At 43.5% G+C, this 14,355-nt stretch overlaps 1 protein-coding gene across 2 annotated transcripts in view; it reads right to left on the bottom strand.

The window, feature by feature from the left end:
• NEGR1 (neuronal growth regulator 1) overlaps window positions 1-14,355 on the bottom strand; it is a 549,860-nt gene that overhangs the window by 221,809 nt on the left and 313,696 nt on the right. For both annotated transcript variants that reach the window (XM_056532735.1, XM_056532736.1), the window contains exon 4: window positions 7,022-7,153. In XM_056532735.1, the coding sequence (XP_056388710.1) occupies window positions 7,022-7,153 (132 nt within the window). The remainder of the gene's footprint in view (window positions 1-7,021; window positions 7,154-14,355) is intronic.

The following is a 14,355-nucleotide window of genomic DNA, read 5'->3' as shown; positions in this document are numbered from 1 at the left end:
GCATTGACCACCTTCAACATCTGCTCATATACATTGTCATCTACATCTTGTTGGGCATTGGCCACCTTCAACATCTGCTCATATACATTGTCATCTACATCTTGTTGGGCATTGGCCACCTTCAACATCTGCTCATATACATTGTCATCCACATCTTGTTGAGCATTGACCACCTTCAACTTTCGCTCATACACACTGTCATCCACATCTTGTTGGGCATTGAGCACTTTCAACTTTCACTCATACACATTGTCATCCACATCTTGTTGGGCATTGACCACCTTCAACTTCTGCTCATACACATTGTCATCCACATCTTGTTGAGTATTGAACACCATAGACTTCCGCTCATACAGTTTGGCGACCAACTAGTCAACTATGTCTCGTTAAAACATTGACCACCTCCAACCTTTGTTCATATAGACTAGTGGTCTCAAACTGTGGCCCTTCAGATGTTGCAAAACTTCAACACCCAGCATGCGCGGACAGCCGTTGGCTGTCCGGGCATGCTGGGAGTTGAAGTTTTGCAACATCTTGAGGCCACAGTTTGAGACCACTGGTGTAGATTGTTGACCAACTAACTGGTTATCTACATCTAATTGAGCATTGATCACCTCCAACAAATTGTTGACCAACTTTGTCTAGGTTAATTATGCCTATATAATTGTTAGCCCATTCTTCTTTGTACTATATCCCACTTACCCATATGGGGTCAAACCCAGGCTGGTGTTAGAACAAGAGCTTGGAGGTTCCACAGGTAAGGAACAATGTTGACAGCCAGGTGTTTACAGACTCTATAGAGACTGCAGAATAGCACCGACCACAGATCTTTCCAGTCCTGATTATATATTATTAGCCGTATTAGATGATTATTTCAGGCATTTAATTAAGACTATTTTAGCAATTCCCACCGACTGATCTATAATCTATCCCTGACTATGAAAAGCGGGCATTCCCATAGGCATTAGTCACTGGAGCCTGGTGCCTTGCATGCCAGGACAAGAGAGGTTGGATGCCTAGAAAATTAAGAGTTAGTATTTATGGACTAGGGCAGGCAATTTGGGGGAGTATTTAAATCAGGTCCTTATGGGGACATGTGATGTTAGTATGTATGAGGGCATCAGATATGGTCAATTTATATAGGATTTGGTAGCTTAATATGGCTCAAAATCAAAAGAGGATTACCCTTTTCTAATAGGACTAATCTGCATGTGAATTTTTTATAGTGGCCATACTGGTGTAAAAAAATGTGTACTTACCAGCCATAGATCTCCTGTCCCTGGTGATCTTATGATGCCCAGTCCTTGCTGCAGAGCACTTCTTTATACAAGTAAGGGCTTGCTAGACCCGTTATTGGCTGGGGTGGGTCACTGCTGCAGCCACTTTTTGGTCAAGCTGGTACTTCCTTGTTTTGAGAGGAGACCAAGCAAGTCAAGGCCAGGGCATGACCGAAATAGCAGCATCGGGAGATCGTCGGCAGGTATAGGCTTCTTTCACACCGCTACTGCATTTTGACGGGGCACAACGGGCAACAGCGGATCCCGATGGACCCCATAATAGTCAATTGGGGTCCGTCAGGCACCGCTGTTTTTCAGTGGGAGTAGTGGGAGGGAAAAAACGTTGCATGATGTATTTTCCTCCCACTATTCTCCCCGACAGCCCCGACCGCCGTCACACTACTATGTGACAAAGACAGCGTGAAAGGGGCCAAAGTTGCTTTTTTATTTTTATTTTGCCAATGTAAAAAATAAAAACATCACCTGAAAACCCCTTTAAAGGGGTATTCCAGGACAAAACGTTTATATATATATATATATATATATTAAAAAAAATCTCAATCCTTCCAATAATTATCAGCTGCTGAAGTTGAGTTGTTCTTTTCTGTCTGGTAACAGTGCTCTCTGCTGACATCTCTGTCTGTCTCGGGAACTGCACAGAGTAGAAGAGGTTTGCTATGGGGATTTGCTTCTACTCTGGACAGTTCCCGAGACAGGTGTCATTAGAGAGCGCTTAGACAGAAAAGAACAACTCAACTTCAGCAGCTCATAAGTACTGAAAGGATTAAGATTTTTTTTAATAGAAGTAATTTACAAATCTTTTAACTTTCTAGAACCAGTTGATATATATTAAAAAAAAGGTTTTTCCTCGATAACCCCTGAGTCCCTAAAAAGCTTGGGGCAGCCGGAAACCCCTTCAAGGGTCCCTAAAAAGCTTGGGGCACTTGGGCATTGGCTGAAGTAAGTAGCAATTTGTGTGTACTGGCCCTATGAGAGATATTTGCCGGGCTGCGAGACAGAGAAGAGGAGCGGGAGCTAGAAGACGGATGCCAGGCGCCACCACAGGTGAGCCGGCGGAACATTACACATTCAGCAAATTCACAACCTGAAAATACATAAAATGGACTATTTACCAAGTACAGAGCGCAGGGATTTAATTTATCGAAACAAGAGGAGCAACTGTAGTTAATGAATGTAGCATATGACTGCGGCACGGCCTTCATATGAAATGTGGGAATTATATTCGGTGAAATTCAAACTGCTCTTAGAGGAGGAAAAGTAAAACATACACAAATTATCTCCCATAAATCAGCATCCACCAATAAACCCTAATGCAATATCTAATACAATTTATGAGGGTAAAATAAAATTAGATTACTCTCTGAATAGCTAATGTGCTCGATCTGAATTTTTATATAGGAATTTTCTCCGGCTGTTAGTACCGCGCGCCTTTATAATGTAAAATTCATCTCTTATTCATGTATTCATGCTTGGACCGATATGAGAAGATGAGAGTATAGACACAGCGGGATACAGAGAGGTTAAAGGGCGCGGGGTCAAGGAAAGGAACCCAGCATGCAAGAAGTATCTACGTCTACTCATCTCTAGTGGTTGTTGTCCAGAAGGTCAATCCTCCAAGGGACAAGGCCGGCAAATAGCTTGTAAAAGGGGTTATTTGGAGGATTAAACATACTAAGCTGCATACAGATGTGTCTACCCTTGTACCTGTCTGAAAATGTTAAAGAATCCTATTAGTCAGGATGTAAATAAACCAAAACATTTTCGACAGGCTGCACTTCACATCACAACCACTGGGGGTCACATACAAACACAATGGGGGAGATTTATCAAAACCTGTCCAGAGGAAAAGTTGCTGAGTTGCCCATAGCAACCAATCAGATCGCTTCTTTCATTTTTTTAAAGAGACCTGTGAAAAACAAAAGAAGCGATCTGATTGGTTGCTATTAGGGTTGTCCCCTTGCCGGTATTTTACCTGCACAGCGGGTATTTATCCAACCAGTCCGCCAACTTGTGGATTGTTGCACCGTATCCTATACCAGTGTTTCCCAGCCAGAGCGCCTCCAGCTGTTGCAAAACTACAACTCCCAGCATGTTGGACTATATAGAAGTATATAGTATAGGTCAGTGTTTCCCAACCAGGGGTGCCTCCAGCTGTTGTAAAACTACAACTCCCAGCATGCTGGGAGTTGTAGTTTTGCAACAGCTGGAGGCGCCCCTGCAGTGGTGTTGTCAGGGGGGAGCGGGCCGCACCGGGTGACATCCTCTGGTGGGGTGACACCCTGACCAAGGTGCGTCCGACCATCCCGGTCACTGGCTGTTTTTGTAAGCTCAATCTGCTTCTCTTCCTATGCTTATTGGCAGCTTTCCTCTCTGCACTGCATGGGTCATGTGACATCATAACATCACATGACCCCCAGCAAGCAGGAAGAGCCTGGAGGACACAGGAGCCCAGCAGGGCAGCAACTGTCCTATCTATCTCATATCTATTTATCTATCTATCTATCTATCTCAGTGCTTAAAGGGGTATTCCAGGAAAAATATTTTTCTTATATATCAACTGGCTCCAGAACGTTAATCGGATTTGTAAATTACTTCTATTAAAAAATCTTAATCCTTTCAGAACATATGAGCTGCTGAAGTTGAGTTGTCCTTTTTTGTCTAAGTGCTCTCTGATGACACCTGTCTCGGGAACTGTCCTGAGTAGAAGCAAATCCCCATAGCAAACCTCTTCTACTCTGTGCAGTTCCCGAGACAAGCAGAGATGTCAGCAGAGAGCATTGTGGTCAGACTGAAAAGAACAACTCAACTTCAGCAGCTGGTAATTATTGGAAGGATTAAGATTTTTTTAATAGAAGTCATTTACAAATCTGTTTAACTTTCTGTAGCCAGTTGAAATTTTTTTTTTTTCCTGGAATAACCATTTAACAACCAGGGTGCCTTCAGCTGTTACAAAATTTCCCCTTCATATGTGTATCCTGTGATAATTAATTATGCAAATTAGCATGGTTGGTATTTTTTTGCAAGAAAGGTGGCAGCCCTAGTTGCTATGGGCAACTAGTCAACTTTTCCTCTACGCAGGTTTTCATAAATCTCCCCCATAAAGCATAAACAATGCCTGATGTTCGTGAATCTTATTCTGGGACAGATCGATCCAAGAGGAATGGTAAGAAAGCTTACATCTATATGGTAAAGAGCATATATATATATATATATATATATATATATATATATATATATATATATATATATACATACTGGTTCCTTACCCAGCAGTTGGGCCAAAAAACCTGGAAATCTGACCTCAAAGCATTCCTTGTAGAGTAGTCTAGAACAGTGGTCTCACGACCCACCAACATTTTGGGTTTTATCAATTACTCTGTAAGAATAGAACAGGAGACCATGGCTTGTTGGTGGCCTTGGGGACTTGGTTAGGGGCCACTGGTTTAGGGGGCTGCTACCATATTATACTAAGGTTATATGAGGTTTGCTTTAAAGAGCCATCACACCTTTCATGTTTTTTTAATCTCTTCCTGTCTCTTCCAGGTAACTCTGACCAATGACCGGCCTTATGGTAATCACATGGCCAGGGATTTTCTCTAACAAGAAATACCCAACAGTAAAAACAACAGCTGGGACCATGGCAAGGTTTGGGTGCGGATCTAGAGGTGTGTAGCAGAAACTGAATGGATCTGGATGGGTTGGATGGTGTGGAGGTTTTCTAGGTTCAGAAACAGACATGAGCGAATCAACGTGGCAAAAACAGATTTCTGTCAATTTAGATTTAAATTCTTTGAAATTTGTTAAAGAAGAATCGTGTACAGGAGCAGGGATTCCTTACTTCTGTATGCCCAGAGCCAGGGCCGGCTCTGCCTATAGGCAAAATAGGCAGCCGCCTAGAGCGCCCTCTTGATGGGGGCGCCAGTCTGCCTGCCCCAAGAAGGATAGATAACCAGCATCCAAATTACTCACTTAGCCAGCAGCATGAGGAGGAGGTTTGTTACAGTATGTCATCCCAGTTGTAAGTTAATAACATGAGGAAGGGGCTTGTTACAGTGTGTCATCTAAGTTTTAAGTTAATAACATGAGGAGGGGGCTTGTTACAGTGAGTCACCCCAGTATTAAGATGGGACGTATCAAAGGGCGAGCCAATGGACAGAGTCAAAGGGCGGCAAAATTAGCTTTTGCCTAGGGTGGCAAAAATCCTTCACCAGCCCTGCCAAGCGCACCCGGCCAAGTGAATGTGACTGTATGCAACTACCTGGGGGTAAGACGCGATGGCTGTATGGATCGCCACCTTTACTCACTAGTCCATTCTCTGGGCCATGTGTGCGGTTGAATTCTAAGCAGCCTTCCAATTTGAATACAATCCAATGGTCAATTTGAGTGCAAAATCTATTTCAAGGGATTCCCTCATCTCTATTGAAGAACAGAAGAGACCTTTATTTTTTTACCTTGAACATTTTGCCCTATCTTTGGGTATCGTGTTATAGAGCAGGAGCAGCTGAGCAGATTGATATATAATGTTGTGGGGAAATATTTATTATAACTTGAATTTTATTTAATTCTGAACTTAGGAGTCCAGTGAGCCAGTGGGCGGTCTCTGTCACTGAAGAGGACCGCCCACTGGACTCCTAGAATCAATATAAGCAGAGGTTCTAATAAATAAAATACAAGTTATACTGAATCTTTTCCCATAATGTAATATATCAATCTGCTCAGCTTCTCCTGCTCTATAACATGATGCCTACAGAGTAGACTGCATTTTTAACATATCCTATTTTCTTATTATATTATAAGCATATGTTTTAGCCGTGGAAAATATTTGGTATGTTGCACTATCCAGACTTCTGTGGCAAATATGGAGCAATGCAGATGGTCAACTAACCTGGTCGCCTCAGTAGTATTTTGACGAAGCTAAGACCATTGTAGACATTTTGCAGAGTCGGATCTAGGCAGGGCCAGCTCTGTCTATAGGCAAAATAGACAGCCGCCTAGAGCACGCTCCTGATGGGGGGGGCACTTTGCCTGCCACAAGAAAGTTAGGCAACCAGCATCCAAACCACTTGCTCCACCAGCAGCATGAGGAGGAGGTTTGTTACAGTGTGTCACCCCAGTAGTAAGGAGATTACATGAGGAGGGGGTTTGTTACAGTGTCACCCCAGTAGTAAGGAGATTACATGAGTAGGAGGTTTGTTACAGTGTGTAACCCTAGAAGTAAGGAGATTACATGAGAAGGGGGTTTGTTACAGTGTGTCACCCCAGTAGTAAGCTAATTACATGAGGAGGAGGTTTGTTACAGTGTGTCACCCCAGTAGTAAGCTAATTACATGAGGAGGAGGTTTGTTACAGTGTGTCACCCCAGTAGTAAGCTAATTACATGAGGAGGGGGCTTGTTACAGAGCGTCACCCCAGTAGTAAGGTGGGGTATGTCAAAGGGCGGGGCAATGGGCGGAGTCAAGGGGGCAGCAACATAAGCAATTGCCTAGGATGACAAAAATCCTTGCACCAGCCCCGTATCTAGGCCTTTACATGGGGGCAAAGATTCAGTGTGATGCCCATGTCATTCTTCCCCCAGCACCCAGTGTCCAGGGCACATGCCCCATCAGCAAACCTCTCACCTCTGCAATTATGCTGCAATGACATTGTCCATGACTACAAGACACAACTTTTTTTTTTCATATACTTGCAATTGAACGTATATTCCATTATTCATAGCTACTTACAGTTTACAATGATATTCACTTTCTTCACATCGGGAAAGGGCACAGTGTTTTCGGCCAGACACTCATACTCGCCGGCCTGGTCTCTCGTAATGCCATAAATATCTAAGTATTGCCCGCTTCCAAATGGCTTGGCTGCAAGAAAAAGCGACAAAAAAAAAATAGCAAAAAATATTAAAAATTTAAAAAAATAAAAGAATTAAAAGCAATATCATCGGCATTAAATCTGCAGGAGTATTTTAGTAGAGTACTTTACCGAGAATTTAACACCATAAATAGTAATGAAAGCTTTTAGCAGTTTCGTTTTTTTTTTTCCGTACAAATTGAGCTATTGGTAATAAAGTAAAAAAAAATATATATATATCTATTTAAAGTGTGTTATTTTATTACAGCGGCAATGGCAAGGCAGATACGAGCCACACGAGACAAGGGTATGAATATGGAAATGGAATGGGGAGTCGGTACGTTTTTTTTTTTTTTTTACTTATATGAGTCCGATAGTCAGTGTTGATTCTTTTTATATTATATCTATAGCTATACAGAGCTCCAGGCCCCCGGCTTCTCTTCTTACAGCCATTGAGTCCTCTGATAATATTCTAGATCAGGGGTCTCGAACGGTGGTCCTCCAGATGGTGCAAAACTTCAACTCCCAGCATGCCCGGACAGCCAACGGCTGTCCGGGCATGCTGGGAGTTGAAGTTTTGCACCAACTGGAGGGCCACAGTTTGAGACCACTGATCTAGATACTTGCAGTCACTACAAGGGGAAGCTCACTGCATGCAGATTCCGGTAGCCCGCCGCCAACACATCCACCATCTCTTTACCGCTATATATAACTGCAATTTTCCGGAATAGGTTTCCTGTTATTCATTTCAGGCTCTGTTCACATTTGCATCATTTCTTCTCCATCAGATTTCCTCTGCTTTTTAAGCAGATCCCAATGAATCCGGACCGATCTCATTGACCTATTGATGGGTTGTATTGTTGATGACAAGAACAGAACGGGTGACTGCGCTCTTCTATAAAAAACCCCAATCATCTAATGGAGTAAAATCTGCGAGTCTGAACATGGCATAACATTGATATCTCAATAATATCTCAAACTTGCCAACATTTGTGATTCTACTGGAACCATTTTACAAAGAAAAAAAAAAATTATTATAAAATTATAAAAAAAAAAAAGGAAAATAATTATGTAAACCAAGGTGGGCATTTTGTGGTGTTCCCAAGTATTTCCAGGGCATTACCAGGTGGTCTATCGAAGGGGGCTTAAAGGGGTACTCCAGTGGAAAACATTTTTTTTTTTTAAATCAACTGGTGCCAGAAAGTTAACCAGATTTATAAATTACTTCTATTAGAAATACTTAATCCTTCCAGTACTTTTTAGCTGCTGATTACTACAGAGGAAATGATTTTCTTTTTGGAACACAGAGATCTCTGCTGACATCACGAGCACAGTGCTCTCTGCTGACATCTCTGTCCACTTTAGGAACTGTCCAGAGTAGGAGAAAATCCCCATAGTAAACATATGTTGCTCTGGACAGTTCCTAAAATGGACAGAGATGTCAGCAGAGAGCACTGTGCTCGCTCGTGATGTCAGCAGAGATCTCTGTGTTCCAAAAAGAAAATAATTTCCTCTGAAGTATTCAGCAGCTGATAAGTACTAGAAGGATTAAGATTTTTTAATAGAAGTAATTTACAAATCTGTTTAACTTTTTTTGAAAAAAAAACAAAGTACATTACAGTACATTACATTAAACAAAGTACATTACAAAGTCTTTTTATTTACCATAAGGAGTTAGTTTTAATTAGTTTTAATGAGAGTGCCCATTTAAAGCATTGCTGTCATAAAAAACAAAAAAAACTTGACACGTCATGCAGACAGTTTTGATTGGACATGGTCTCAGTGCTGAGACCTTCACCAATCTCTAAATAGAGTTTTGGCCAATGAACGGTCTTATGGCAACTAAATGGCTAAGACTTTTCTCTAATAAGAAATACTCAAAATTGGAAATGACAACTGGGACAATATCAAGGTTTGGGAGAGAATCTAGAGATGTGTAGCAGAAACTTAAGAGATCTGAAACGGGTTGGATGGTGTGGAGCTCCCATGCATTTCAGGAGCATTCCCAGATGGCCTCTCGGAGGGGCTAAAGCAGACCTCCACCGATCTCTAAATATGGACGGAAGAATTGCTAAGCAGCGTTCTTCACTCGCTGGCTAGGCATAAAATTATAGTCATAAAATTATAAAACTATGGAGCCCATCTCCTGCAATGAGACAATGTGAGCGCCAAGCCGGAGAGTGAAGCACACTGCTAAGCACTTCTCCTGGCTATATCTAGAGATTCTTATTCAAATGGTGTCCAATGAGCCCCAATGACTTATAAGAAGCTACATATTTGTTTTTAGCCGTCAATAGCAATAAGACTGCTGATGTAGGTTTTAAACAGAACTCCGAATGTTGATGTTCCCCAAGCCTAAAACATCCATAGCCTATAACAAAAAACACAGAAATGCCGCTATGGAAGTTGCAAAACACACCAAAAGGAGTTTGCAGCCCCACTTTTTGATCAAGATGTCTCCTCCATCCACCACATAGAGGTGGCCTTATTTCATATGGGATCCTAACACGCTCACTCTACTCACCTCTTCTGGGCATCAGGGCCGGCTCTGCCTATAGGCAAAATAGGCAGCCGCCTAGGGTGCCCTCTTGTGGGGGGTGCTGCTCTGCCAGCTGCACGAAACTTAGCCAGACAGACAGCATCTGAGCCACCCTCTCACAGCCAGCACCACTCCCACTGAACCGACATCCTGACAGCTCGCACCTAATACAGCCCCAGTACCATAATAACTAGCATTCTTCAGTCTGCAAGAGGAGCGCAGCACCACTGCATGCAACGCTCCTCTCTGAGGTCTGTCCAGCATCCTGATAGCGCTTGCGTTTCATAACATTTGTCTCTCCTCCACCCCCCCCTCCCCAGTGTGTCACCTCAATAGTATGGAGATATTACATGAGGGGGGTTGTTACAGTGTGTCACCCTAATAGTAAGTAGATTACATGGGGAGGGGGTTTGTGACAGGGGGGGGGGGGGGTTAATATAAGCTTTTGCCTTGGGTGGCAAAAATCCTTGCACCAGCCCTGCTGGGCATGAAGCCTCAATTTAAAAACCTCTATGTGGATGGAGAAGGGTCTGCATACACCCACTTAGAGGATTTAGGGCCAGAAGAGATGAGTAGAGTGAGCATGTCAGGGTCCAATCCACAACGAGGCCACCTCTATGTGGGAGACATGTTCGGATCGGGGATAAGATGCCTGATCGCTGGGGACCCCCGTGATCTTTCACGCAACACCCCGTTATAATCAGTCCCTGGAGCTGTCATGCCCCCTCACATAGGCTTGCATTCAGGGGGCGGAGCGTGACGTCACACGGGGGCGGGGCCGTGACGTCACAATGCTCCGGCCCCCGTGATCGCCAGTAATCAGACCCGGAGCGAACGTGCTCTTGAGACTGATTCTAACGGGGTGCTGCGTGCAAGATCATGGGGGTCCCCAGCGATCAGGCATCTTATCCTCTATCCTTTGGTTAGGGGATAAGATGTCTTAGCGCCGGAGTACCCCTTTAAAGGGATTATCCATGATAAGGTAATTTTAGTATGTACCTGGCAGACAGTAATGGACATGCTTAGGAAGGATCTGCGCTTGTCTTGGGGATAAATGGCTATGTTGTGAGATTACCATAACACTGTGGCTAGCTTTTTGTGAACTGGTATTTCCTGTTTGAACTGGTATTTCCTGAACTGGTATTTCCTGAAAATTCCATTTTCCTCCCTCCCACACATCAGCCACCCCACCCATTGAAACATAAAGGAGCTGCATCCATTCAAAAGACCTGTGGTTTTCAATCAGGGTGCATACAGCTGTTGCATTAGCTGCAGATTGATCTCTCTCCCACCAAGCTATTGCTCCACCCATTGAAGCAGACAGGCTCCCTGTCATCAGCTGACTAGTGATGTCAGGTCTCGGCCGCATTGCAACCTGGGAAAAATCTGAGACAACAGTCATTTTGTATACTGTTAAAAATAAATAATGGGGTGAAAATCACATAAGAATTGTGAGAAAACTGTCACACACAGGCACAGACACTATATTATGAACTACACTAACTTTACAGCCTCTGTAGCATAGTCAAATAAAAAAAAATCCTGGAATACCCCTTTAACTAATCCCCTTCAATGATCTGGTATCTCTGGTCTCTACTGCGCACTGTATGGGAATGTGAAGCATTCTGATGACACAGTCCAAACCTGGCACCCCCCATCAATGACCCCTTATCTTTCGTCCGCACGGTGCAGTCTCTGGAAATGTAAAGCATTTTGATGAGTCTCTCATAAGTGCCCAAAAGGGCCAGATAGCACATTTTTTTTCTAATAGACTAAGATCCCTGCTCGGCACAAATCCCGATAATCCCCACGCACTCGGCTTCTGGATGTAAATATTTCACAGAATGAAATCTTCAAATCCAACAAAGGTTGCTACTAGAATTCTAAACGAGATTCGAAAACCCGAATCTGACGCACAGCAGATGTTTGGACGTCTTGGATGTATTTAAAAATATATATTTTTTTTAAAATGCAAAGATTGGATTGTTCTACAAACACATAAACTAATCCCTGTATAAATACGGGAAGGAAAAAAAAAAAAAGACTGGATCCACACATGGCGCTAACGTCGACGTCACGAGGGAACGGCATGGTATTGTGTCTGGCAGAAGGTCTTGTAATGCTTTAAATCTAAATAAAACAAGTACAAGTATTTCTAAATTGCACCAAGCCGCCTCTATTCTGTGATACTCATGATAAAAGAATTATGAAGAGAAATCGCTTACAATGGAAGCAGCTGTGACTCTGTTATGCATGATTGCCCGCACCATCCTCTATGTCCAGGTGGAATCGATTTAGACAAAATGTTTACTACCACTCCAAAAAGCGACAGAGGAAACGGTAACGAGAAAGTCGTTGGTTTATTGGCAACAATTCCTTCTCATTTATTCACCGTTCATCTGGTTTTTGTTTTGTTTTGTTTTTTTCGTCTTTTTTTTTTTTTGTCGCGCCCAACTCAACCGAGGCTATGAGAGATATTTTTTGCAGATACAGACTAAGAGCAAATGGCTCATGATATGTACTAAAGACAAAGGAGAATTAATTAAAGGGGGTACTTATCCCCTATTCGAAGGATAGGGGATAAGATGTCTGATCGCGGGGGTCCCCAATCATACGCGCATGGTGGGAACCTCGCTCCGTGCCTGATGACTGACAACTACAGCTGCCTGTCCCCTTCATTCATGTCTTTGGGAGGGGGCATGACGGCTACTACGTAGTAGTCACGCCCCCTTCCATAGACCTGAATGGAGGGGGACATGGCGTGACTCCACCAACATGGAAGCTCCAAGCTTCTGTGTTCCAGACACTGCCACTGCCGGTCGGGAGATCGCAGGGGTCCCCAGCAGTGGGACCCCCACGATCAGACATCTTATCCCCAGGGGCTTAGCTATAGAGGTAGCAGAGGTAACAGTTGCACTGGGGCCCTGGTGCCTATGGGGGCTCCAAAGCACATCTGCCCCATTAGAGACCAGTAATATATTTGAAGAATAGGGAATGAGATGTTTTCAGCGGAGTACCCCTTTAACCCGTCTCTCATTTATGTCCCATATTAAATTTACCTCTCCCAGGCCAGCACCTCTCTCCTGCCCCGCACTGGTGACTTGCTGCTTTCCAGATCCATGTTGGAATCCTTATCTGAACCTTAGGTTAGTCTACCCGTATTATGAATTTATCTTCCTGATCCTGCTCTTAACTTGCTTTGCCCTGACTCTTCGACCGCCATGCTGATTAGTATTCACTCCTCGTACCTTGTGATCAACATTGGTTCTGTTTTTTTTTTTGTTTTGTTTTTTTAACAATGTCTCGGATCACTCTGGTACTTCTGCCTATCTCTGACAGCCTTCTTGGTTTTGAAGGGGTACTCCAGTGGAAAGTTGAAAAGATTTGTAAATTACTTAGTAGTACACTATGGTTTTAGGTCTGGTCACAAAACTGGATACGGGTCAAAAATGAGCCGACCGGAGTCGCCGTTTGACTCCGGTCGGCTCATTAAAGTGAATGGAGTTCAGCGCTGGTCCGGCTGGGGTACGAGAGAGCCCGGTTTGCCCCTCTCCCAGCCGGATCCGGCACCCATAGTGTAAAACCGAGATGTGAATGCAGCCTTAGGTCCTGCTTCTCTTCCTGGACAGTAAAGCTCCAGTCCTGTACAAGTTCCGTCCAGTCCAGCTAGGCCAAAGCCTACAAGTCTGTAGCCACATCTAGTCTGTAAGTCTTCTTTGTCTACAAGTCAAGTCTCTACTGTCCCTACCAAAGTCATAACAGTAGCACAGTGGCTGCATCATTATTACTACTACAAGTCCAAGCAAGCCGGAGAGGTTCCCTGTGTCCCGGTCACCTCTGTGGAAGTTGGCTATCTGTAAGAAATGTTATACTACCTTCTTCAGTAAAGTTCCAGTTACATCAAAACCTGCTTTGGACTCTCATTTAATTTATGCTGTTTTGGGTTGGTTGTCGCCTGACGCCCGGGACATGCAGTTCTGGGCACTGGGCAGGTGAATTTGTCCAGCCCTTAGCCCGGCTTCGGGCAAGCAGGGCCTGACCTGACGAGTGCGGCGGCGCTCAGCAGTCTGTATGTAGCAGGCTCCCGACTCCTGCCCGCTCCATACTATGCGGCCCTTAGCTGTTCTCAGTAGCCAGGGGCCACCGCTAATAGCCAGCATGTGGCGATCGCCACGGCTGGCTATAAACCCTTTAGATCGCCGCTGTCAAAGCTGACAGCTGCGTCTAAAGGGACATGTGAATGCTCCCTGGTGGGCTAGAGGGGTGGATCGCCCCCCCTGTCATTGATAGATCCTGGCTTGACTAGGCTCTTTCAATGGATCACACAGCACACAGATCAATGGAGTTCAATAGAACTTTATTGATCTGTATAAGGAATCTAATGATTCCTTCTAAAAGTCTTATAAAGTGCAAAACAAAAGCAAAAAAAGTTTTAATAAAATTTTAAAAGACGCACATTAACCCTTTCCATGTTAAAAGTTCAAATCACCCCCTTTTCCGATATAAAAGCATGTAAACATAACAAAAATAAACATATTTAGTATCGCTGCGTGTGTAATTGTATGAACTATTAAAATATAACATTATGTATTCCGTAAAGTAAATTACGTAAATGTAAAAAAAAATACCAAACCACAGAATTGCATTTTTTTTATAATATCCCAGAAAAAAAAG

Source organism: Hyla sarda, chromosome 7, assembly GCF_029499605.1.
Source record: "Hyla sarda isolate aHylSar1 chromosome 7, aHylSar1.hap1, whole genome shotgun sequence".
NCBI classification, from domain to species: Eukaryota; Metazoa; Chordata; class Amphibia; order Anura; family Hylidae; genus Hyla; species Hyla sarda.
This window is presented reverse-complemented; position numbering and strand designations above follow the sequence as displayed.